This window comes from Physeter macrocephalus, chromosome 2 (assembly GCF_002837175.3).
Source record: "Physeter macrocephalus isolate SW-GA chromosome 2, ASM283717v5, whole genome shotgun sequence".
Taxonomy (NCBI): domain Eukaryota; kingdom Metazoa; phylum Chordata; class Mammalia; order Artiodactyla; family Physeteridae; genus Physeter; species Physeter macrocephalus.
In genome coordinates, this window is record NC_041215.1 from 20376780 (window position 1) to 20401492 (window position 24713).

The 24713-nt window shown below is 44.1% G+C and overlaps 2 protein-coding genes across 2 annotated transcripts in view; one reads left to right on the forward strand and one right to left on the reverse strand.

Annotated features, from left to right (window-relative positions):
* ACSBG2 (acyl-CoA synthetase bubblegum family member 2) overlaps positions 1-20969 on the reverse strand; it is a 74464-nt gene extending 53495 nt beyond the window's left edge. The window contains exon 1 of the mRNA XM_007109355.4: positions 20842-20969. Within this exon, the coding sequence (XP_007109417.3) occupies positions 20842-20849 (8 nt within the window). The 5' untranslated portion in view covers positions 20850-20969. The remainder of the gene's footprint in view (positions 1-20841) is intronic.
* A 2143-nt stretch (positions 20970-23112) lies between these two features.
* RFX2 (regulatory factor X2) overlaps positions 23113-24713 on the forward strand; it is a 49022-nt gene continuing 47421 nt past the window's right edge. The window contains exon 1 of the mRNA XM_055091407.1: positions 23113-23139. Within this exon, the coding sequence (XP_054947382.1) occupies positions 23113-23139 (27 nt within the window). The remainder of the gene's footprint in view (positions 23140-24713) is intronic.

The following is a 24713-nucleotide window of genomic DNA, read 5'->3' on the forward strand; positions in this document are numbered from 1 at the left end:
CTTGGCAACCACCAGTCTGTTCTCTATGTCTGTGATTCTGTTTCTGTTTTGTAGATAGGTTCATTTGTGTCATATTTTAGATTCCACATATAAGTGATATCATATGATATTTGTCCTTCTCTTTCTGACTTACTTCACTTCGTATGATCATCTCTAGGTCCATCCGTGTTGCTGCAAATGGCATTATTTCATTCTCCTTTATGGCTGAGTAATATTCCATCGTATACATGTACATCTTCTTTATCCATTCATCTGTTGATGGACATTTAGGTTGCTTCCACGTCTTGGCTATTGTTAATAGTGCTGCTGTGAACATTGGGGTGCTTGTATCTTTTTGAATTATAGTTTTGTCTGGATATATGCCCAAGAGTGGGATTGCTGGATCATATGGTAATTCTATTTTTAGTTTTCTGAGGAACCTCCATGCTGTTCTCCATAGTGGCTGTACCAACTTACATTCCCACCAACAGTGTAGGATGGTTCCATTTTCTCCACACCCTCTCCAGCATTTGTTACTTGTAGACTTTTTAATGATGGCCATTCTGACCAGTGTGAGGTGGTACCTCATTGTAGTTTTGACTTGCATTTCCCTAATAATTAGCAACGTTGAACATCTTTTCATGTGCCTGTTGGCCATCCCTATTTCTTGAGAGTAGATCTTAAAAGTTCTCTTCACAAGAAAAAAATTGTAACTCTGTATGGTGATGGATGTTAACTAGACTTATTGTGGTGAACGTTTTGCAGTATATGCAAATATGTAATCATTATGATGTAAACCTGAAACTGTTAACATGTCAGTTATACCTCAATACAAATAAAAGGTGGTAACTCATTGTAGTTTTGACTTGCATTTCTCTAATAATTAGCAACGTTGAACATCTTTTCATGTGCCTGTTGGCCATCCCTATTTCTTGAGAGTAGCTCTTAAAAGTTCTCTTCACAAGAAAAAAATTGTAACTCTGTATGGTGATGGATGTTAACTAGACTTACTGTGGTGAACGTTTTGCAGTATATGCAAATATGTAATCATTATGCTGTAAACCTGAAACTGTTAACATGTCAGTTATACCTCAATACAAATAAAATTTGAGAAAACAGCAAAGAAACCTGCCCCCACAAATTTAGGCAGAGGGCTGGATTGGATACATGGAGTGGTAGTTTGGAGATTCCTACTGTAGACTCCCAGGGTGATTCTCATTTTTATTTCTCCAGAGGAAAACTATAACTTTTCTCACAGCTCCCCCTGGTGGGAGTGTCCATCTCACGCACCAGGCCCAGAGGGAACACAGCACAGCATCTGGGGTGTCTACAGCAGGCAGCAGAGATGGAATTCCCTGGTTTTTGAGTTGTACTTTTTAATTAAGGTAATTCGTACCCATTGTTTTGTTGTTGTTGTTTGAGTATCAGAAAGATCAGAAAGGTTTATAGCAAAGCAAAAATGCCCTGTTCACCCCTGCCTCCTAAAATTCCACACGTATCCCTCCCCCAGGAGCCAACCATTATGGATACTTTGACTGTTTCCTTTGGTAGTAACCTCAGTTTCTGTTATTGTTGTTGTTTTGGCCACGTTGCGTGGCTTGTGGGATCTTAGTTCCCCAACCAGGGACTGAACCTGGGCCCTCAGCAGTGAAAGCACAGAGTCCTAACAACTGGACAGCCAGGGAAGTCCCTAACCTCAGTTTTTTTTTTTTTTAATTAAATTTTTATTTTATATTGGAGTATAGTTGATTTACAATGCTGTGTTAGTTTCAGGTGTACAGCAAAGCGATTCAGTTATACATATACATATATCCATTCTTTTTCAGATTCTTTTCCCTTATAGGTTATGACAGAATTTTGAGTAGAGTTCCCTGAGCTATTCAGGAGGTCCTTGTTGTCTATCTATTTTATATATAGTAGTGTGTATATGTTAACCCCAAACTCCTAATTTATCCCTCCCCCCACTTTTCCCCTTTGGTAACCATAAGTTTGTTTTCTATGTCCCTGAGTCTGTTTCTCTTTTGTAAATAAGTTCATTTGTATCACTTTTTTTAGATTCTACATATAACTGATATCATATGATATTTGTCTTTCTCTGACTTACTTCACTTGGCATGATAATCTCTAGGTCCATCCATGTTGCTGCAAATGGCATTATTTCATTCTTTATGGCTGAGTAATATTCCATCGTGTATATGTACACATCATCTTTATCCATTCATCTGTCGATGGACGTTTAAGTTGCTTCCGTGTCTTGGCTATTGTAAATAGTGCTGCTATGAACATTGGGGTACATGCATCTTTTCTAACCTCAGTTTTAGACATTATCTTCTGACTTCCTGTTACAGCCTTGCTATCTGACGATTGTCATCCATATCTTTACATGAATTAATATTCTGTTACCTATCCTCATAACAGTATAAAATAAATAAATGAATTGACCACTTCATAAAATGAAAATCTAGGAGAAAACCAGAATCCACCACAACTTTAAGAACTTCAGGAATTTTATTCCATCTGTGTTTTTAAACACAGAGAATGAAAAGTGGATGTTCTGAAACAGTCGTGGTCTGGAAAAAAAACAAAAAAATAAAACACAGGGGCATCCGCCCGAAAACGCAGAGGAGGCCAGATCCGCCCATGTAAATATTGTCTTCCACAAACCCATTTGTGTAGTTTACCCTATTCCGTATTCTGTTTCCTATTTGTGATTTTCTGCAATTAATGATGAACGTGGCAGAGTTGATATTAGTTGGGTGATATCCCCCAAATAATATGGATAACCAGTGTCCTTCATGAAGATGTGAAGGAGCTGCCGAGTTCCCTGTCCCCCACCCCCGTCAGACTATCCTGACAAAATGTTAGGCAGGTCCTTATATAATTTCCTAAAAGTCACTTAAGTTCATGCGTGGAGTTCTGACTAGTCAACCCACGTTACAACTAGTACACTTGCAATCAAACTAAGAATGTTAGATTCTTAACTTCATTTTTAAAACAATATTTATTTATTTATTTAGGTTGTGCCAGGTCTTAGTTGCGGCAGGCGGGCTCCTTAGTTGCGGCTCCAGCTCTCCTTAGCTTCATTTTTGTAAAGTGGGCAGTAAGGGTTCTTGACGGCTTTTGTCATTGAAGTGTTTCTCTTCCTTTTTTTTTCCTTCTCACTCCTTTCCTTCTCATTCCCCTCCCCTTTCATTTCCCTGCAATTCTTCATCTTTTTCTCTTTTTTCCCCCTTTCCTTAACTTCTTCCAGTCGCTGGCAGTCAGTATGGAACTCAGGTACAGCCATTCCATTGCCCTGCTTCCTGGTTGCCTGGAAGTGGTTAACACAGTTGGCTGAAAACATGGGATTATTTTTTAATGTGTTTTGCATGTATTCAGCCTGCCCCTTCCAAGGCTGGAGGTCACAGCAGTTTGCTACGGAAATGATTCACTGTCGCGGAGAAATGTGACGACGGATGGCGAGAAAACCACGAGAAAAATAAAGATCTTCTCGCCACACAGGTGCTTTCCACACAAAATCCACTTTTCGGAAGCCCGGTCATTATGGAAATGGTGCCCTCATGCTTCCCTTGAAAGGATCAGATACTCGCATTCAGGTCTGCACCAAATCAGTGGCTCTCAAAACCACCTACCAATGCTTAAATGGCCTTTAAAGTTCTAACAGCACCGGTTAATTAACAGTCATTAGTTAAATAAAAACAGTCAATTAGGAAGAATTCTGTCTGGGAGGCGGAAAAAAGTTTTAACGACCACAGAGGGTAAATGCTCTCCAGGAGATCTGGAAAGCTCCCAGGAGGAGGATGTATTTTCATACCGGTTCTTAGACTCATCTAGTTTTTAGTGGTCTTGTGGTTTTACTGGCTAATTCTTTTCTTGTAAACATGTGGTTAACTTTTTTTTTTTTTTGGTTCGATTTTTATTTTATATTTGAGCAGAAAATATCCTTTCATTTTATTATGCCTCTGGGAGTTTTTGACCAAAAAAAAATTGATTGGAAAAGTAATACTTGCACTTGGTAAATATACACAAAGGCAGACAGACAGACAGACAGCCTCAACAGGGTGAAAGGAGGACACAGTAAAGAGCTAAGCCTCCCTCCTCCTGTTATGTGTATTCTTAGTTTATATTTATTGTTTTTCCAGGAATATTCTCTACATATACAAGCACGCTGCAAAAGAACATGGAAGAGATGTAGGAGAGCTTAGAGGTCAAGCACATGGGTGTCAGAGCCAGACCACCTGGGTTCACATCCCAGCTCTGCAGTTTATTACCTGGCTCTGTGAGTTTGACTGAACCCTTGTGTACCCCCCAAAGTGTTAGGCAGCCTCTAAAATGCCCCCTCGACAGCCCCCAATGATCCCCACTTCCTCATATCAACATCCTTATGTAATCCTCTCTCCCAAGTGTGGGCTGGACCTACTGATCCCCTTCTAACAATTATATCAGGACTGATGAGATGTCATCACTGCTGAGCTTAGGTTATAAAAAGACGGTGGCTTCTGTCTCAAGAGTACGGGGGAAACCAGCTGCCAGGTCCCCACCGTCATGTCAGAAGGACACGCAAGCAGCTTCTTAAACAGCCTGTGAGGTGAAGAATGGAAATCTCCAGGCAATAGCCCGAGAGGAGCTGAGGCCTGCCTTAACCACATGAGTGAGCTTAGAGCTCTTCCCCGTGGGGTGTTCTGTTTGATGGGGGTGTCAGCGTTCAGTGTTTCAAGACGAATAAGTTCTAGAGACCTGCTGAATAAATTCTACAGATTGTGTCTGCAGTTAACATTTCTGTGTTGTACGCTTGAAATTTTGTTAAGAGGGTATGTCTCATATTAAGTGTTTTTACCACAATTTTAGAAAGAAAGAGAGAGAGAAAGGAAGGAAGGAAAGGGAGGAAGGAAGGAAAGAAAAGGGAGGAAGAAGAGAGAGAAAGAGAGGAAGGAAGCGGTAAAGGAAGGAAGGAAGGAAGAGAGAGAGAGAAAAAGAATCTTCCCCAGTTGAGCCTTCAGATGAGACCACAGCCTCAGCCAACAGCTTGCCCACAACCTCATGGGAGACCTTGAGCTAGAACCACCCAGTGAAGCAGCACCCAGATTCCTGACCCACAGCCACTATCTGTGATCATGAATGTTTGTTGTTTTAAGCTGCTAAATTTGGGGACAGTTGTTTACATAGCAAGAGATAACACATATATAAAATGGGACTAATAATACAAGAGTTATTGTGAAGATGAAATGAGTTAATATTGACAAATGATGGGGAATTACCTGGCACAGAGTAAGCACTCAATAAATGTTTACATATTTACTTAAAAAGGCAGTATTTACATGGGTAAGTTTATCCCCTTTTGAAACAAATATCCCCCTATAAAAATGCTGTCAACAGTGTTCAATGTTCTGTGCTTACTATTTTGTTGTTTAATATGTGGATCATAGCCATTCTTCTACACCGGCCCACATAGCTTCATCTCATTCTTTTTCACTGCTGTATAATAGTCCATTGCTTAGCTGAATGCTGCTTCATTCAATCAATCCTTTATTGCTGGCTGTTTAGGATGTTCCCAGGTTTCTGTCATTCTTTTTGTCTCAATGCCCCATCTTAAAATGTAATGTCCGGGGCTTCCCTGCTGGCACAGTGGTTGAGAGTCCGCCTGCCAATGCAGGGGACACAGGTTTGTGCCCCGGTCCGGGAGGATCCCACATGCCGCGGAGCGGCTGGGCCTGTGAGCCGTGGCCGCTGAGCCTGCACGTCCGGAGCCTGTGATCCGCAACGGGAGAGGCCACAACAGTGAGAGGCCCACGTACCGCAAAAAAAAAAAAAAAAAAAAAAAAAAAGTAATGTCCATCCATGTTGCTGGAAATTGCATTATTTCGTTCTTTTTATGGCTGAGTAATATTCCATTGTATATATGTACCACATTATCTTTATCCATTCTTCTGTCAATGGACATTTAGGTTGCTTCCATGTCTTATCTATTGTAAACAGTGCTTCAGTGAACGTTGGGGTGCGTGTATCCTTTTGAACCAACAAGGACCTACCGTATACCACAGGGAACTCTGCTCAATGTTATATCACAACCTAGATGGGAAAAGAATTTGAAAAAATATAGATACGTGTATACGTATCACTGAATCACTTTGCTGTACACCTGAAATTAACACAACATTGTTAAGCAACTGTACTCCAATATAAAATAAAAAGTTATTTCCTGAAAAAAAAAATGTGATGTTTTCAGTCATGGACAGTTCCAAGTGGAAGAAACCCATCTTTGGAATCATTCGATGCTGAAGTTTCAAACTGAGGTTCTGGGAGGCCAAGTGCTCCATGGCGCCCCCTGCCTTTGATCAAAACTGCTCCCCTTTTGCCTGTCCGACCCCAAACCCAGACACCTAATCCCGTGCTCGCTCCACACCTCACAAGCCTTCTGTGGGAACACATCTGCAGCTTCATCATGAGATGATTTGAGGCAAAGAAATTCATTTCACAGCCAACTCCTTGGAAATACACCAGGACAATTCCTTTTTTTTTTCCTCTTTTTTAAATTTTATTTTTGTGTTGATATATATTTGATTGACAAGGTCGTGTTCGTTTCAGGTGTACAGCAAAGTGATTCAGTTATACATACATATATATCTCTTTTTTTTTCAGATTCTTTCCCCTTACAGGTCGTTACAAAATACTGAGTAGAGTTCCTTGTGCTATATAGTACGTCCTTGTTGGTTATCTATTTTATATATAGTAGTGAATATATGTTAATCTCTAACTCCTAATTCCTCCCTTCCCCCAGCAGGACAATTCCTAATAGTAAACTGCATTTCCCAAGGTGAGGGGTGTTAGTAGGGGGAAATAGATCACTCGGTTTAATAGGTTTGGGAAATGCAGTTCGAATTAACATTTTTTACTAATGGCTTTTTTTTTTTTTTTTTTTTTTTTTGCTGATACTAGTAACCTCTCTTGGGCACCTTCAGTATCCCTGGCGCATTACAGAGCACATTCCAGTGAACCCCCACGAGGTAGGTCTTCATCGGAAACCTTTTTTTTTTTTTTTTTTTTTTTAACGGAAGAGGAAACTAGGGTTAGAGGAAACTAACCCTAGTTACTGATACATACTGATATATACAGAAGAGGAAACTAGGGTTAGAGGATTACATGACTTGCCCTTGAGTATGCAACTAGCCTCCAGAGCTCAAGTCTGAATGGTTCCAAAGGCTGGGGTCATAACTCGGATACGATTGCACGACTTCTCAGGGCCTTTAATAAGCTGCTGGGCACTGGCATCTTTTGATCACGGAGCCCTTTCTTCACAGTGTGTCTGACTACAGTAAGTAAGACTGTCTGTCAGCACAGGGTAGCAGGGACTCCATATCAACCTGTCTGCAACCAAACCTACACCTACAACAGGTGGAGTGACCAACCATCTGGTTTGCTCAGGGCTGAGGTGGTCCCTGCGACATGGAACTTTCAGGTTAAAAAAAAATTTTTTTTAAATTATTATTCAGATATAATTCACATAACACGAAGTTCATCATAGTAAATTGTACAATTCAGTGATTTTTAGCATATTTAAAGCATGGTGCAACCATCCCTCCTGTTTAATTCCAGAACATTTCCACTGCCCCCAATGGAAACCCATATCCTCGTATCCATTTAGCAGCCCCTCAGTTCCTCCCTCCCCAGCCCCTGGTAACCACTAACCCACTTTCTGTTCTATAGATTTGCCTCTACTGGACATTTCACCCAAATGGAATCATACAGTATGTGCTTCTTTGTGACTGTTTCACTACACTTAGCATCATGTTTTCAAGGTTCATCTGCATAGTAGCGAGTATCATTGCTTCACTCCTTTTTATGGCTGAATAGTATTCCATTGTGTAAATATACCACATTTTGTTTATCCATTCATCCTTTGATAGACATCTGAGTCCTTTCCAGTTTTTGGCTATTATATATGAGTAATGCTGCTGTAAATATGCGTGGACAAGTTTTCGTATGGACGAATGTTTCCAATCCCTTTGGATATATACCTAGTAGAATTGTGGGGTCATGTGGTAACTCTGCGTAATAACTTCTTGAGGAACTGGAGTTTCAGGGTTTTTTCCTTTTTCTTTTCTTTTTTTCTTTTTTGGCCACACCTCACAGCTTGTGGGATCTTAGTTCCCCAACCAGGGACCGAACCCTGGGCCCCAGGCAGTGAAAGCACCGAGTCCTAACCACTGGACTGTCAGGGAATTACCCTGGAATTTCAGTTTTAATAGCAGGAAAGTTCTAGGGGAAATCAGGACAAGTTGGCTACACCTTATAAATGATTTCTCCTTGATGTCACGTACCCTGGAGCTTTAGGTAAGAGGGCAGAGCAATCAAGATACTGCCTTCGGTACACCCCCGTTGCTTCCACTGTTACCCAACTTTTCTGGTTCTGTGGCTTCCTGTGCTGCAGACTCTGCCGTTTTCCCTCCAAACTGTGCCTTACATCGTCTTCCAAAGATTGCTGTGTGTTTAAGCAAGCAAAGCCTTCTCTCAGGAAGGGACAGAAAGCAGAGTCCACTAGGGGGAAATGTCAGCCTTTCCTCCATCCACTTGGAAGCCCTGGGTGTCCTGTGTCAGCAGGGACCCGGCACTTTTTGATAAGGGATGACTTGGGCCAGAATAGGAATACGGGGGGAGCTAAGAGTGACAGAATAGAGGGTCGGTAAGTCCTGAACCAGAATTCCCTGCTGGAAATTCACACCTGTTTTCCTTCTGCCCTAACATAATATAGAACCACTGTTTGAGTGGGAAGTTGTGGAATTACAATGAAAAGCTAAGGATGAATCTCAGAGCAACGCTTCCATATCTTTTCTGGATTATAATCAGAGGCTTAAACCCCTTCATACAAGCACAGAATTGCATTCTTTTCATCTACATTTTGCTAATGGAAGCGCTTCTGCGAGGTTTCTGCCCACCTAGCCTTAAGAGATTTGGGGCAACAAAAGAATAAAAGGCAGGGTCTTGAAGAGATATTTGTACACCCTTGCTCACAGCAGCATGAGTCACAGCAGTCAAGGTGGAAGCAGCCCAAGTGTTTGTTAATGGATGAACGGATAGAATGTGGTCCATCCACACAATGGAACATTATTCAGCCTTAAAAAGGAAAGAGATTCTGACACACGCTACAACACGGATGAACCATGAGGACATGATGCTAGAAGCCAGACACAAAAGGACAAAGGACAAGTACTGTCTGATTCCACTCATAGGAGGACCCTAGAGGAGTCAGATCCACAGAGACAGGAAGTAGATGGTGGGGGCCGGGGGCTGGGGGAGGGGCTGGGGAGTCAGTGTTTCACGGGGACAGAGTTTCAGTTTGCAGGATACAGAGTTCTGGAGATGCATGATGGTAGTACAAAAATGTGAATGTGCTTAATACCACTGAACTGTACACTCACAAGTGGTTTAAATGGTAACTTTTAGGTTATGTATATTTTTTCTCAAATTTTTAAAAAATTTTAAAGATAGATTCGGACAAGAAATTTTTACCTGCAGGCTTGGCATTCCACCGCCCATTTATTCGACAGTGATTTACTGAGGAACAGCTGTGTTCCAAGCCCAGTTCTGGACCAAGGTTTCTCAGCCTCGGGGCTGCTGCCTTTGCGGCCACATCATTCTCTGTGGCGGTGCCGTCCTGTGCCCTGTAGGGATGCAGTGTGCCCCGCTTCTACCCGCCAGACGCCAGTGGCTCCCCCTCCCCCAGCTGTGACATCAAAAGTGTCTTCAGACATTGCCCAGTGTCTCACAGGGGGCAGAATCATCCCAGGTGAGATCCTCCCTGGGTTAGGGGATTCCATGGACCCCCCCCAGAAGACACTGCATTCCATAATCATCTGACCTGCGGAGGCCCTAGGATGCTACACACGTTTGAAACACACAGAGTGACTGGGGAGGGAGAGAGGAGGTCATTCACAGATGCTGGGAGTGGGAGGCACCCTGGTTTACACGGCTTAACACATTGGGAATTCATTCTAGTGCGCGGTGCGAACTGGGGCGTCAGGCTCAGTCTTTCCCCAAAGGCTTAATGCTGGGTTTCTTAGTCTAGGCACCGTTGGCATTTGGGCCCAGATAAATCCTCTGTGGTGGGGCCATCCTGTGCACTGCGGGGTGTTGAGGATCATCCCTGGTCTCTACTGACTAGATGCCAGCAGCACCCCCTAGTCGTGACTGCCGGAGACGTCCCCAGACATTGCCAAGAGTCCCCCTGTGAGGCAGAGTCACTCTTGGTTAGAAAAAAAACCTCTGCTTTATAAGACTCTCCTGTGGTCCAGTGGCTAAGACTCCGGGCTCCCTATGCAGGGAGCCCGGGTTCAATCGCTAGTCAGGGAACTAGATCCCGCACGCATGCCTCAACTAGGAGTCCGGATGCTGAAACTAAGAGCCCTCATGCCACAACTAAGGATCCAGCATGCCGCAACGAAGATCCCACATGCTGCAACTAAGACCCAGTACAGCCAAATAAATAAATACTTTTAAAAAAAAAAAATCAATGAAACCAAGAACTGGTTCATTGAGAAAAACAAACAAACAAACAACAAGAACAACAAAAAAAAAACCCTCTGCTTTAGATGATAGAGATGAGAGTAGACAGAAGAGTTCCCTGCCCTGCTGGAATTTACTGAGACTGGAGGACGGGGCTGGAAACTGAAATTTCAACTGGGGCACCAGGACCGAAAGGTTCTGGAATTCCACAGGGAGGCGCCAGCCCAATGAGTAGGTTTTCAGAGGAAATAACTGAGAAAGAGGTTCCCAGCTCTAAAGGCCGTTCACCTATCCAGAGGGTACAGAAGGGTGAGAGTGGACATCGTAAGAGAAATTTTTATTTTTTTTAATTAAAAAAAAATTTTATTTTATATTGGAGTCTAGTTGATTAACAATGTTGTGTTCGTTTCAGGTGTACAGCAGAGTGATTCAGTGATACATGTACATGTATCTATTCTTTTTCAAATTCTTTTCCCATTTAGGTTATTACAGAATATTGAGCAGAGTTCCCTGTGCTATACAGTAGGTCCTTGTTGCTTATCTATTTTAAATATAGCAGTGTGGGCAGAATCATCCCAGGTGAGATCCTCCCTGGGTTAGGGGATTCCATGGACCCCCCCCAGAAGACACTGCATTCCATAATCATCTGACCTGCGGAGGCCCTAGGATGCTACACACGTTTGAAACACACAGAGTGACTGGGGAGGGAGAGAGGAGGTCATTCACAGATGCTGGGAGTGGGAGGCACCCTGGTTTACACGGCTTAACACATTGGGAATTCATTCTAGTGCGCGGTGCGAACTGGGGCGTCAGGCTCAGTCTTTCCCCAAAGGCTTAATGCTGGGTTTCTTAGTCTAGGCACCGTTGGCATTTGGGCCCAGATAAATCCTCTGTGGTGGGGCCATCCTGTGCACTGCGGGGTGTTGAGGATCATCCCTGGTCTCTACTGACTAGATGCCAGCAGCACCCCCTAGTCGTGACTGCCGGAGACGTCCCCAGACATTGCCAAGAGTCCCCCTGTGAGGCAGAGTCACTCTTGGTTAGAAAAAAAACCTCTGCTTTATAAGACTCTCCTGTGGTCCAGTGGCTAAGACTCCGGGCTCCCTATGCAGGGAGCCCGGGTTCAATCGCTAGTCAGGGAACTAGATCCCGCACGCATGCCTCAACTAGGAGTCCGGATGCTGAAACTAAGAGCCCTCATGCCACAACTAAGGATCCAGCATGCCGCAACGAAGATCCCACATGCTGCAACTAAGACCCAGTACAGCCAAATAAATAAATACTTTTAAAAAAAAAAAATCAATGAAACCAAGAACTGGTTCATTGAGAAAAACAAACAAACAAACAACAAGAACAACAAAAAAAAAACCCTCTGCTTTAGATGATAGAGATGAGAGTAGACAGAAGAGTTCCCTGCCCTGCTGGAATTTACTGAGACTGGAGGACGGGGCTGGAAACTGAAATTTCAACTGGGGCACCAGGACCGAAAGGTTCTGGAATTCCACAGGGAGGCGCCAGCCCAATGAGTAGGTTTTCAGAGGAAATAACTGAGAAAGAGGTTCCCAGCTCTAAAGGCCGTTCACCTATCCAGAGGGTACAGAAGGGTGAGAGTGGACATCGTAAGAGAAATTTTTATTTTTTTTAATTAAAAAAAAATTTTATTTTATATTGGAGTCTAGTTGATTAACAATGTTGTGTTCGTTTCAGGTGTACAGCAGAGTGATTCAGTGATACATGTACATGTATCTATTCTTTTTCAAATTCTTTTCCCATTTAGGTTATTACAGAATATTGAGCAGAGTTCCCTGTGCTATACAGTAGGTCCTTGTTGCTTATCTATTTTAAATATAGCAGTGTGTACACATATCAATCCCAAACTCCCAATGTATCCCTCCCCCCCATCCTTCCCCACCTAATAACCATAAGTTCGTTCTCTAAGTCTGTGAATCTGTTTCTGTTTTTCTTTTTTTTTTTTGGCTGCACCGGGTCTTAGTTGGGGTACTCGGGATCTTCGCTGTGGCATGCTGGATCTTTAGTTGTGGCATGAGGGCTCTTAGTTGCAGCATTTGGACTCCTAGTTGTGGCATGCATGTGGGATCTAGTTCCCTGACCAGGGATCGAACCGGAGCCCCCTGCACTGGGAGCATGGAGTCTTACCCACTGGATCACCGGGGAAGTCCCTCTGTTTTGTTAATAAGTTCATTTGTATCATTTTTTTTTAGATTCCACATATAAGTGATATCATATGATATTTGTTTTTGTCTGACTTGCTTCACTTAGTATGATCATCTCCAGGTCCATCCATGTTGCTGCAAATGGCACTATTTAACTTTTTAAAGGGATGTCTTGGCAGACTACATCCGGGGTGCTGAGGGCTGGGTGAACAGAGGGGTCTGGTTGCCCCTCCCTCCGATCCTGGGGAGGGGGACTTGAAGGGCCTGCCTTGGCTCCACATAGACTCCCTGGGAGCAGGGAGTGGGTGATGCTCCCATTCCAGGGAGGCGTGCTGGACCGGTATCCACTTCCTGCCAGAAGCTGCAGGATGAGAGAAGGGCTGGTTGTCTGTTTTGATAGCTGAGCCAAGGCAACTTGATGCTAAATCAGGATGGGCTTGCAAACAGAGGGTTTGTTTGGGAAGAGGTGTTGTGTGTTTCTCGGGAACTAGATGTGCCCAGAGAGCCGGCGTGGGGGCATCTAAGATCTTGTCCTGGAGCCTGTTCTGGTATCTCTTCGCAGAGGATAAGCACGCCATGGGGCCTGAATTCCTAGGGACCAGGGAGAGTGGAAGTGGCGGTCAGTGTAGTAGGTTTGACCGCGTAAAAGCAATGGCAGGTGGCAGCCCACCCACCAAGATGGGACGGGGATGGTGGCTTGTATCCAGGACAGCTTCACGAGGTCTCCTATGCTTGATTTATTGCTGTGCTGTTGCCGTCTTGAAGTTCATAATAACTTTCGAACAGGGATCCTTCTCCACTACAGATGGACAGGGCAGGTGCAGCTCAGTATTTTATCTCCAAAGACTTTAGACTCCTCCCAGGAGCTAATAAGCAAGAAGGGAAATGTGCAGTCGTGTTTGACATCAGTGAAAATCAGGCCATTGGATGAGAGAGCCTTGATGTCACAGGCTGCTGCTAAATTTCTGAGGAGGTTCCGCTTAACCAAACAGCTGTGGGTTATTGGATTGTCTTAAAAACTGAGCAGGCAGGGTCTCGACCTTGTCTTGTCTTTCTATGAAGGACGACTGTCACTTGACCAGCTGAAAGCTGCTGCTTACGAACATCAAACTGGAATAACTCCATACAGTGAGTTTTGCGCTAAGGCAATAAATGCATTCCTAAAAATCACTGCCCTGGGCAAAATTACAGGAGAAAACACACAGGGCTGGCTTGTGGGTAAAATGGAGTTAGGGTGACAATACTCAAAAACTTCGTCAGTGAGGTTACACACCTGAGTTACAACTAAAAGGAACCTGATTAATATGGTAGCAGAGTCTTTTAATAATAAACTTCATTGAGATATAATTCACATACCATGACATTCATGCTTTTAAAGTATGTAATTCAGTGGTTTTTAGAACATACAAAGACTTGTGCAACTATCACCACAATCCATTTAGAATATTTTCATCACCTCCCAAAGACGCTCCATACACCTTAGAAGCGCCTCCCCATTTCCCCTCCTCCAACCCCCGATGACCACTAATCTACTTTCTGTCTCTATGGATTTGCCTATTCTGGTCATTTCCCATAAAGGGTATCACACAATACGTGCCCTTTTGTGACTGTCACCTTTCACTTAGCATCATGTGCTGAGGGTTCATCCATGTTGTAGTGGATATCAGTACATCATTCCATTGTATTGCCTAATCAAATTCTATCATATGGATTTACCATATTTTACTTATCCATCTATCGGTCGGTGGCTATTTGGATTGTTTACTTTGGGCTGTTATGAACAATGCCACCATGAAATTTTGTGTACAACTTTTTGTGTGGATATATGTCTTCATTTCTCTTGGGTATGTATACTTAGGGGTGAAATTGCTGGGTCATATAGCCATTCTATGTTTAACTTCTTGAGGAACTGCCGTATTGTTTTGTAAAGTGGCTGTACCATTTTACATTTCTCCCAGCGGTGTATGAGGGGCTCTGGTTTCTCCACACCCTTGCCAATACTTGTTATTACCTGTTTGAGGTTTTTGGGTTTTTTTAATTATAGTCATCTTAGTAGCTGTGAAGCAGTATCTCATTGTGGTTTTGATTTGTATTTCCCTGAGAACTAATGATTTTGAGCATCTTTTCACGTGCCTGTTGGCTGTTTGTATATCTTCTTTGGAGAAATGTCAATTCAAATATTTTCCCATTTTTAAATTGCTTTTGGTATCATATTGAAGAAGCCATTGCCAAAGCAAGGTTATGGAGACTTACTCCTGTATTTTCTTCCAAGAGTTCTATAGTTTTAGTTCTTACACCTAGGTCTGTGATCTATTTTAAGTTAATTTTGTATATGGTGTGAAGTAGGGGTCCAACTTCATCCTTTCGCATGTGGCCATCCAGTTGTCCCAGCGCCACCTGTTGAAGAGACTATTGATAATCTTGGCACTCTTGTCCAAAAAAATCAATTGACTGTAAAACTGTACGTTTATTTCTGGACTCTCAGTACTGTTCCATTTATCTGTGTGTTTAGCCTTATGCCAGTATCACACTGTAGCTTTGTAGTAAGTTTTAAAATCTGGGAGTGTGAGTCTTGCGATTTTGTTCTTCTTTTTCAAGATTGTTTGGGTTTTCTGGGTTCCTTGCATTGCTTTATGAAGTTTAGGATCAGCTTGTAAATTTCAACAACTACAACAAAAACCCAGCTGGATTCTGATAGCGATTACATTTAGTCTCTAGGTCAGTTTGGAGAATATTACCATTTTAACAACATTCTTAAAATCTTCTTAATCATGAACATGGGATATCCTTTGATTTACTTGGGACTTCTTTAATTTCTTTCAATGCTGTTGGGTTTTTTTGTTTGTTTGTTTTGTTTTTGGTTTTTCTTTGTTTGTTTTCATTGTACAAGTCTTGGCTTCTTTCATTAAACTAATTCCTAAGTCTTTGGTTCTCTTTGGGTTATTGTAAATTGAATTCTTTTCTTGATTTCATTTTCAGATTGTTCATTGCTAGTGTGTAGAGAAACAATTGAGTTTTGTATATTGAACTTGTACGCTGCAACCTTGCTGAATTCACTTATTAGTTTTAATAGCTTTTTAATGGGTTCCTTAGGATTTCTACGTACAAGATCATGTCATCTGCAAATAGAGATAGTTTTCCTGCTTCCTTTCCAATCTGGGTGCCTTTTATTTATTTTTCTTGCCTAATTACCCTGCTTAGCCCATCCAGGACAATGTCGAATAGAAGTGTCGAGAGCAGATATCCTTGTCTTGTTCCTGATCTTAGGCGGAAAGCATTTGGCTTTTCACCATTAAGTATCATTATTGATACTTAATGGTGGCATTTTTTGTAGATGTCTTTTATCAGCTTGAGGTTCTCCTCTATTCCTAGTTTGTTGTGAAAGAGTGTTGGATTTTGTAAAATGCTTTTTTCTGCATCTGTTGGGATGATCATATCATTTTTGTCCTTTATTCTACTAAAACAATTATTACTTTTTAAATATTGAACCAACCAACCTTGCATTCTTGGGACAAATTCCACTTGATCATGGTGTATAAATCTTTTTATATGCTGCTGGATTTGGTTTGCCAGTATTTTGTTGAGGATTTTTGCATCTATGTTCATAAGAAATCTTGGTCATTAGTTTTCTTTTCTTGTGATGTCTTTGTCTGGTTACGGTATCAGGATAATTCTGGCCTCAGAGAATGTTAGAATGGCCTCATGGAGTATTTCCTCCTCTTCTAATTTTAAGAATAGTTTGTGGGGACTTCCCTGGTGGCACAGTGTGAAGACTCCGCACGCCCAGTGCAGGGGGCCCAGGTTCCATCGCTGGTCAGGGAACTAGATCCCACATGCATGCCACAACTAAGAGTTCACATGCCACAACTAAGGAGCCAGTGAACCACAACCAAGGGGCCTGCGAGCTGCAACTAAGGAGCCTGCGAGCTGCAACTAAGGAGCCCATGTGCCACAACTAAGACCCAGTGCAACCAAATAAATAAATATTTTTTTAAAAATTAGTTTGTGAAGGATAAGTGTTAAATCTTCTTCAAACACTTGGTAGAATTCATCCATGAAGCCGTGTAGTCCTGGGCTTTTCTTTGTTGGAAGTTTTTTGATTACTAATTCCATTTCTTTACTTGTTAAAAATCCATTCAATTTTCTGTTTCTTCTTGAATCAGTTTTGGTAATTTGCATCTTTCTAAGAATTTCTTCCATTACATCTAGGATATCTAATTTGTTGGCATACAATTGTTTATAGTATTATTTTATCATTTTTATATTTCTTTCATGTTGGTTGTAATGTCCCCTCTTTGTTTCCTGATTTTAGTAATTTGACTCTTCTCTCTTTTTATCTTGGTCAGCCTAGTTAAAGATTTATCAACCTATTTGATCTTTTCAGAGGAGTAACTTGTGGTTTTATTAATTCTCTCTATTGATTGTCTAGTCTCTATCCCATTTACTCCTACCCTAATCCTTATTATTTCACTCCTTTTGCTAGCTTCAGTTTTAGTTTATTCTTATTTTCCAGTTTCTTAGGGTGGATAGCTAGATTACTAATTTGAAATCTTTCCCTCTTTAACATAGATGATTATAGCTATCAAGTTTCCTCTACTTGAGCTGCATCTCATAAACTTTGGTATGTTGTGTTTCATTTTTGGTCATCTCAGAGTATTTTCTAACTTCCCTCATGATTTCTTCTTTGAGATAGCAGAATTTTATACCTGTTCAGTGGGGAAGAAATACATAAATAATACTGCAAATACGGAATCACGTTGGGACAAATTTGCGTTCTCAAAACAAGAGTTATAGCAGAATGAACCGTACAAGAAGGCTCCAAGGTACCTCCTGTCCCACTCTGAAACTTTTCCCCTCACCTCCCCACATCCAGTCCATCAGAATGCTCTCCAAAACGTACCTCTAATCCACCCATTCATCTCCACCTCTGCTACCAGGTCCCTAATTGAGGCCACCATACCTTTCAGTCCAGAACTGTAACAGACTCCCAAGTTCTCTGTCTGTCTTGCCTCCTGCAATCTATCCCCCATTTAGTGAGCTTTTAAAATCACAAATCACAAATAGGAGTACATCTGCCCCCCACTTAAAACCCTGCAATGGCTTCCCAATCTGATGAGGACCATTTCCCATGGCCTATGGGACCTCAAATAAAATGACCCCCTCCATCCTCTGACTCACCACCCCCCACCCACTTACCCCTCCCCATTCACTCTGTTCCAGCCACGCCCAAGGAGCTGCTTTTTGTTTCTTCCACATGAGTTTCCACCCCAGGGATTTTGAATTCCTGAAATGTTCCTTTCCTCTTCCTCATTATTCTGACCTTGGCCCAAAGGTCAGCCCCTCAGAGAGGCCTAGGGTGACCAAATCTTCCCACTTTGTCTGGGAATTTTCCAGATTTAGCACTGAAAGTCCCATGCCCTGGGAAACCCCATAATCAAACCATCTGGGTTGGCCACACTTCAGAGGCCATCCCTGGCTGTTCCATCCAAAATAAGCCCCACCTACTCACCCCCAAGTTACTACCCTGTTACTTTTCCTATAAGTGTGGGACTTGTGTCCCTAGAAGAACAGTGCCTGGCAAATAGTAGGCACTCAATAAATATTTTTAACTAAATTAATCATTGAAGGACAGAAGCTGATTGCTGCAGTCTTAAGTTTAAGATTCCATCACATGAAACTCTGCAAGAAGCAACCCATTAGAACGTGGCAAAATCAATTTAGCAAGTCACCATCAGCATTTTCATTAAAACAAAACAGAATAGAAAAAAATCAGCATTACCTAAAGTATCATGTCATGAAAATGTTTTCGTTATATATGTGTTTGTGTGAACTGGAGCTCTGAGTAAAATATACTTCCTGCTATGCCTTGTGGTGAAAAATGTTTGAAAACTACCCATCTAGTGGTCGAGAGTGTGGGATTGGGCACCAGACCACTGGGGTTCGAAGCCCTTACAAGCTGTTTGATACAAATACACTCATTTTTTTTCCCGGCCTCTGTTCTCTGATCTGTAAAACGGGGATAATGCATACGATTTTTTTCAGGATGTGATTGTGAGATTTAACTAAGTTAGCATATGAAAAACGCTTAGATCACTTTCTGGCATATAAGGACAATTTAGTTAATGCTGACTAATATGATTACTTGTTGAATGAGTGAATGAATGAGGCTGAAATCTAATCTTCCCTTAAGTTACCCTGCCTGCCTTTTCTCAGAACAAGCTTTTTCTCCTTGTGTTCCAGCCCCTTCTCCCAAATAACTATATATGTTTACTTTATTATTCTGTTTATTGTCAATCCCCCCCGCAAAAAAAAAAACAACTCTGAGAGGGTCCCTTGTTTGTCCCATTCTACTACCTGGGGGTAGGGAGGAGGGGAAAATGTTGGCAAACGTTTTCTGTGAAGTACCAGATAGTAAATATTTTAGACTTTGCTCATGTCATCCCATCTTTGTGCAAATGCTCAAGTCTCTAGTGCCCAACTCTGTCTCTATGGGACAAGTTTCCGTGTCCCTTAAAGGAATGGGGGAATCTGTGTTCCAAAATACCTTTAATTACAAGCACAGGCAGGCAGAATTTGGCCCGCGGGCCATAGTCTGTCAGTCCTTAAAGGAGCTGAAAATACTGGATTCAGTAAAATAAAATAGACTTTCATATAGTTTCCACGTGCCACGAAATCGTGAGTCTTCTTTTGATTTTTTTTTTTAACCACTTAAAACATATTTTAAAATTCTCAGCTTGTGAGCCATGAAAATAAGGCAGTGGGCCGCATCTGGCCCGCGGGTCGGAATTTGCTGACCCCGGACCTAGACTGTGCCAGGACGCCCGACAATAAGCGGAGGCTCCCGGGTCCCCAAAACTCGGCCTTCCGGGAGCGGCGCAACCAACACCCGGCCTGCGCGCGCCTCCCGCCTACCAGCCCTCCCAAGCGGCGCCCGCCTCCCTCCAAGCCCCGCCCTCCTTCGGGGCGATTGGTCGAGCCTCGCCCTCTTCCTCGCCGGGGAACGCCCCCGCTGACAGGCACTGCGGGCAGCCAATGGGGAGCTGCACGGTCTTGCGCCCCGCCCTCATCGCGCCCGTTGGAGGCGGGCCGTTGAGGGGGTGGGGCGTGGAGCCTGGTAACGGTTGCCGATAACAACGCCCCGCCCCGTCGCGGCAGGCGGGCAGGCGGCGAGAGGCTGGCGGGCGCCGGGAGCGGGAGGAGGAGCGGCAGCCGCCGCCGCCACCGCCGCCGCCATAGAGACTGTAGCCGTGGAGACTGTTACTTACCAACGGGGACCAACACGCAGCAGCCGCCACCACCGCCGCGGGAGCCGTTGCTCGAACTCCCGGCCGGAACTCCAGGTGACCGATGCGACCGCCCCGGGCCCTGCCCGGCCGGGGAGTACGGGGGGCGGCGGGGATCCCGATCGGGGGTCGGGGAGCGGGCAGCGCAGTCCCTGCGGTTCACCCCAACCGTACGGGATGGCGCGCCCGCGGGACCTCCCTCCGCACCCCGAGTCCCGACAGCGCGGCTGAGTTTGGAGTGGCCGTGGTCCCCTTCTTCCTTTTAACCAAACTCGGGGAGCGGTGAGGACCCATCGGCTCACTTTTTACAAAACTTCCTGAGTTGGGGGCTCCCAGGGAACCGTCTCCTCAAGATCCCCGTGTTGGGGGTGCCCCGGGAACCCCTCTCAAGCTTTTACCTTCAAACTCCCTGAATGTGGGGCTCCTGGGGAACCTCTTCTCACTTTCGTTCTCCAAATCCTTAAGCTGGGGGTGCCCGAGGACCCCTCTCTCACTCTTCCCCTCAAACTCGCTGAACTGGGGGGCGCCTTAGCAGCGCCTTTCGAACTCTGACATTTAAACTCCCTGAATTGAAGGCGCCTGGGGGCTCCTCCTGTTTGCTCCCCAAATCTCTGAAATTCGGGCGCCCCTGGGACCTTTCTCTCACCCTTAAACTCAAATCCTTGACTTGAGAGGGCCTAAAAGATTCGTTCTCATCTTTACCCTCAAAGTCCTGAATTTGGGGTGTCCCGGGGATCATCGTTTTGACCCCGTTCCCAAATACTGAATTTGAGGGCTCTCTGTAACCCCATCCTCACTTTCAAACCACAAGTCGGTGCGCTGGTCTAGGGGAAGAACCCCTCCCCTCCTCACTTTTTGACCACGAACTCCCCGAGAATCGGGCTTCCCAGAGACCCGTTTCTCACCTTTTCATCGAGAATCCTCGCGTTTAGGGCTCCTCGGATACTCCTCCGCTCTCTCCCTGGTAACCCCGCGTTCCCAAGTTTGGGGGATCCCGGATCCGCTAGTCCCTCCACGCCCCTCAGGAAGCGCCTACGCACCGCCGCAGCTCCCCTATTTGGACTGATCGCGAAGCAAGAAAAGTTTCACCGAAAGGGTTGTGGGTTTATGTTTTGTTTTTGTTTTTTTAAATTTATTATTTTGCTTAAAGAGCCCAACTTGTGGGCCCAAACTGCTCGGTGGCATTTTCTCCGTGGGTTGTGGGAGTGCGCGGGTGTGTGTGTGTGTATGTGTGAATCCATCCCCCCACCCCCGACCCCCGAAAACACGCCCCCCTTCAAATGCTCTTGATTCCTTTTCTTTTCCCTCTGGGACAAGCCGCGGCGCTCCCTCCAGGCTTCGTCCCTGTTTGTTTTTCTCGCTGCTGCGCTAAGAAAAGTTGCGTTTCCGATCCTAGTGGCTATTTCAAGGGCCCCCGGGGCCCAACTGCCCCTGCCATTCCGGCGGCGGCGGGGGTGGTTCATCGTCCTAATTTTAACCTCCCGGTTGCCCCGCAGGAATGAGGGAGAAGGGCAGGATGTAGCACACAAGTCCAGGGCTGCCTTTCCGCGGAGACCTCATTCCTGCTTCTGGTGTTTTAATTATGCACCGCCCCTCCCCTCCCTCCCCCAACATACAATTATTTTCTTGCTTTGTGCATTGAACTGTCGGTGCAGACTGTCATGAGTTTTTCCCCCGTCCAATCAGCTTTATCTCTGCAAATCCAGAATAGCAAACCTGATAGAAGGCTCTCCATGTCATCTAAGACTCACCCAAAAAAATCAAAATAATGACAACAACGACAACAGAAAACATTAATAACAAAAACTTTTTTTTTGCCTGCGCATATTGGCAGCACGTTTTTATCTTGTTGCATCATAATCTGAAACATTATTTGTTTGCTCATATTGATATAAAGACCCTTACCCTCTGTGTCGGGGAGTACCAGGGGCTGGTCACCTGTTCTTTCTCCCACTCCAGTTTAAAAACTTGAACGGACTCTAAAATAACCCTAGAAATGGCTACTCACCTACTCTGGCCAGAGAAAAAGAGTGTATGGTACCACCCCACCCCCCAGGAAAGGAATTTAATTTCCTTAATTACTGGTGCTAATTTTGCCAACAGGCTTGCTTGGTAGAATATCGGGCGGGACTTGGTAGTCTTTTTTTAAGAAAGACTTCTAATAATATATGATGGAAAAGATCACTGGTTCCGGGATCCTGTGATGTTCCAACTGATGTGGGTCAGGAATGAATGCAGAAACAGTTTGCCCCTGTGGTAAAAGCAATATGAACTATTTGCCTCTTCAGGCGCATTCCTCTCATCCCAGATAAACCTCTGAGATGCTCAAAAGGGGAGTCCAGGAGGAGAGGGGCAGAATTATTAATGACCCCCAGTAACAGAACAAGTCCTTTGAGATTCAGTTGATATCTGCTTTCTGGGTGCAGGCCACATATCACCTTAATATTCATCTTTAACCGTGTTTATCACTGAAGCACTGCCAGGCTGGAGTTATTCACCAGAAATGCAGATGCTGGGAAATTGTTTATCTGGCTCTTATTCCTTAGATCTAATTTGTAGTTTCAGATTCGAGTTAGAATTAATTAATATTAATCGATATTTAATTAATTGAACTTTCGTTAATACTATATATAATTGAGTCAACATTTTAAATGTGCTTGTAGGATTTTTATAGTCACAGGTGGTGGTTTTGCTTGTAAAATTCCAGAGCCAGAAGGAACCATATCTTATAGTATATTTGGCTCTTTTTTTTTTTTTAACATCTGTATTGGAGTATAATTGCTTTACAGTGGTGTGTTAGTGTCTGCTTTATAGCAAAGTGAATCAGCTATCCGTATACACATGTCCCCATATCTCTTTTGGCTCCTTTTAATTAATGCAGGTTGACCACTTATTGAAATAACGTGCTCCCCTAAACACACCTACTTATTTGTAAAATGTGAAACTTTTTTCAAAGCAAGGGAAGTTCTCGGAGAAACTGCCTCCCTTGTCAGGACCCTCACGGAACCCAAGAGCAGCAAAGGACTTCTTATAGGAAAAGACAAAAGAGAGGGAGAAGCTTAGGAGAGGAAGACCCAGAATTAAGGGGGCATGTGGGATAAAGAGTGGGGGCAGAGGATGGGGGGCAGAGCCGTGGAGAGCCCACCCCATGGGCTGGCAGGCTGCAGCTGGTGACGATGGTGATGCTGACAGGCAGCTTAAAGGCAAGGGCTTAGTCCCCCAGTCTGCTCCTCTGAAGGCTCCGAGCCCTCTTAGTGGACATCAGCCGGCTTCTCCTGGCTGCTCAGGCCAGCACGTTGGAGTCGTCCTCCAGCCCTCTCTCTCTCTCTCAAGCCGTCAGCAAAAAGGTAGAGACCTAGAATCTGACCACACCTCGTCACCTCCACCGCCAGCCCCTGGTCCGAGCCACTTGCCCAGATGATTCCAGCCTGTTCACCAGGGATCGTATCATGTCCTGTTGCGATCCTCAGATTGGATGAATGGGCTCAGGGGTCAAAGGAAAGGAAAAAACACAAGTCCCAGCCCTGGCTGCTGCTGATGTGGGCTTTAGGGCCCCACAGAGAAGGGGTTAACGTTTATTAGCTCTGTGACCCCAGGTGAGGTTTGGCATCAGTGAAAATCACTTATATGGTTTTGATATTAGAAATAATATTATAGGGAATTCCCTGGCGGTCCAGTGGTTAAGACTCCACGCTTCCACTGCAGGGGACACAGGTTTGATCCCCGGTCAGGGAACTAAGATCCCGCAAGCCGTGCAGTGCGGCAAAAAGAAAAAAAAAAAAAAAAAAAAAGAGGAAATAATATTATAACTGTTTAGCCCGGGTCCTGGCACAGAATAGGTGTGCAATGGAGTAGCTATTATTATTGTTGTTGTTATTTTTATTATTAGAACAAGCAAACAAGCAGTGTGGCCTGCCTGTGGTGATTTTTAAATTTTGGTTTCTTGACCACCAAATGCTGAGGAGACATTCAGTAAATACATCTGGCTCGATTGAATGGGTGAGCCTTCCACTGTCTGTTTTAAGGTGGGAAATACCCTTCGATTGCATAGAAATTCTCTGGTACAGATATGGCACTCTGCAAGCGTTAAGTGCTGGGCAAAACCAAAAAACAACCCCAAAAGTGTCTCAAAGTCCCACATCTTGGTTGGGGTATTGGTCCATCTGAAATCACTCCCAAAACATCACACTTCCAGACAGGTTTTGCCAAGCAGGCAGCTCTGCAGGCAGAACCTGCAGATGAGAAAATTTAAAAACTGGTTTCCCCTCTCTGTTAGTGCTGGCTCTTAGGTGCCAATCCTGTCGAAGTCTGGAAATCAGCCACTTGGAGGTGAGAACAGTCCCGGTCTTCGTGCCGGGATTTGACTGGAGCAGACAGCATGGCCTTGCTCCTTGCTACACCTTACTTCTTTTTTCCTGAAGTGCATTCCTATTTTATGATACATAGGTTTTATATGTTTTAAAGCATGGTTTCATGCCCTGGCAACCTCATTTTAAATTGTGGTCAATTCTATGAATTTACAAAAAATACAGTTGCCGTCCCAAGCCTATAGATGATACATACAGCAAGTGGATTTCAGATGCTGTGAATCAGATTATACCTGCCATAGTCCATGTTTAAAAATGAAAGAAAAAAAAAATTGGGCTTCCCTGGTGGCGCAGCGGTTGAGAGTCCGCCTGCCGACTCAGGGGACACGGGTTCGTGCCCCGGTCCGGGAAGATCCCACATGCCGCGGAGCGGCTGGGCCCGTGAGCCATGGCCGCTGAGCCTGCGCGTC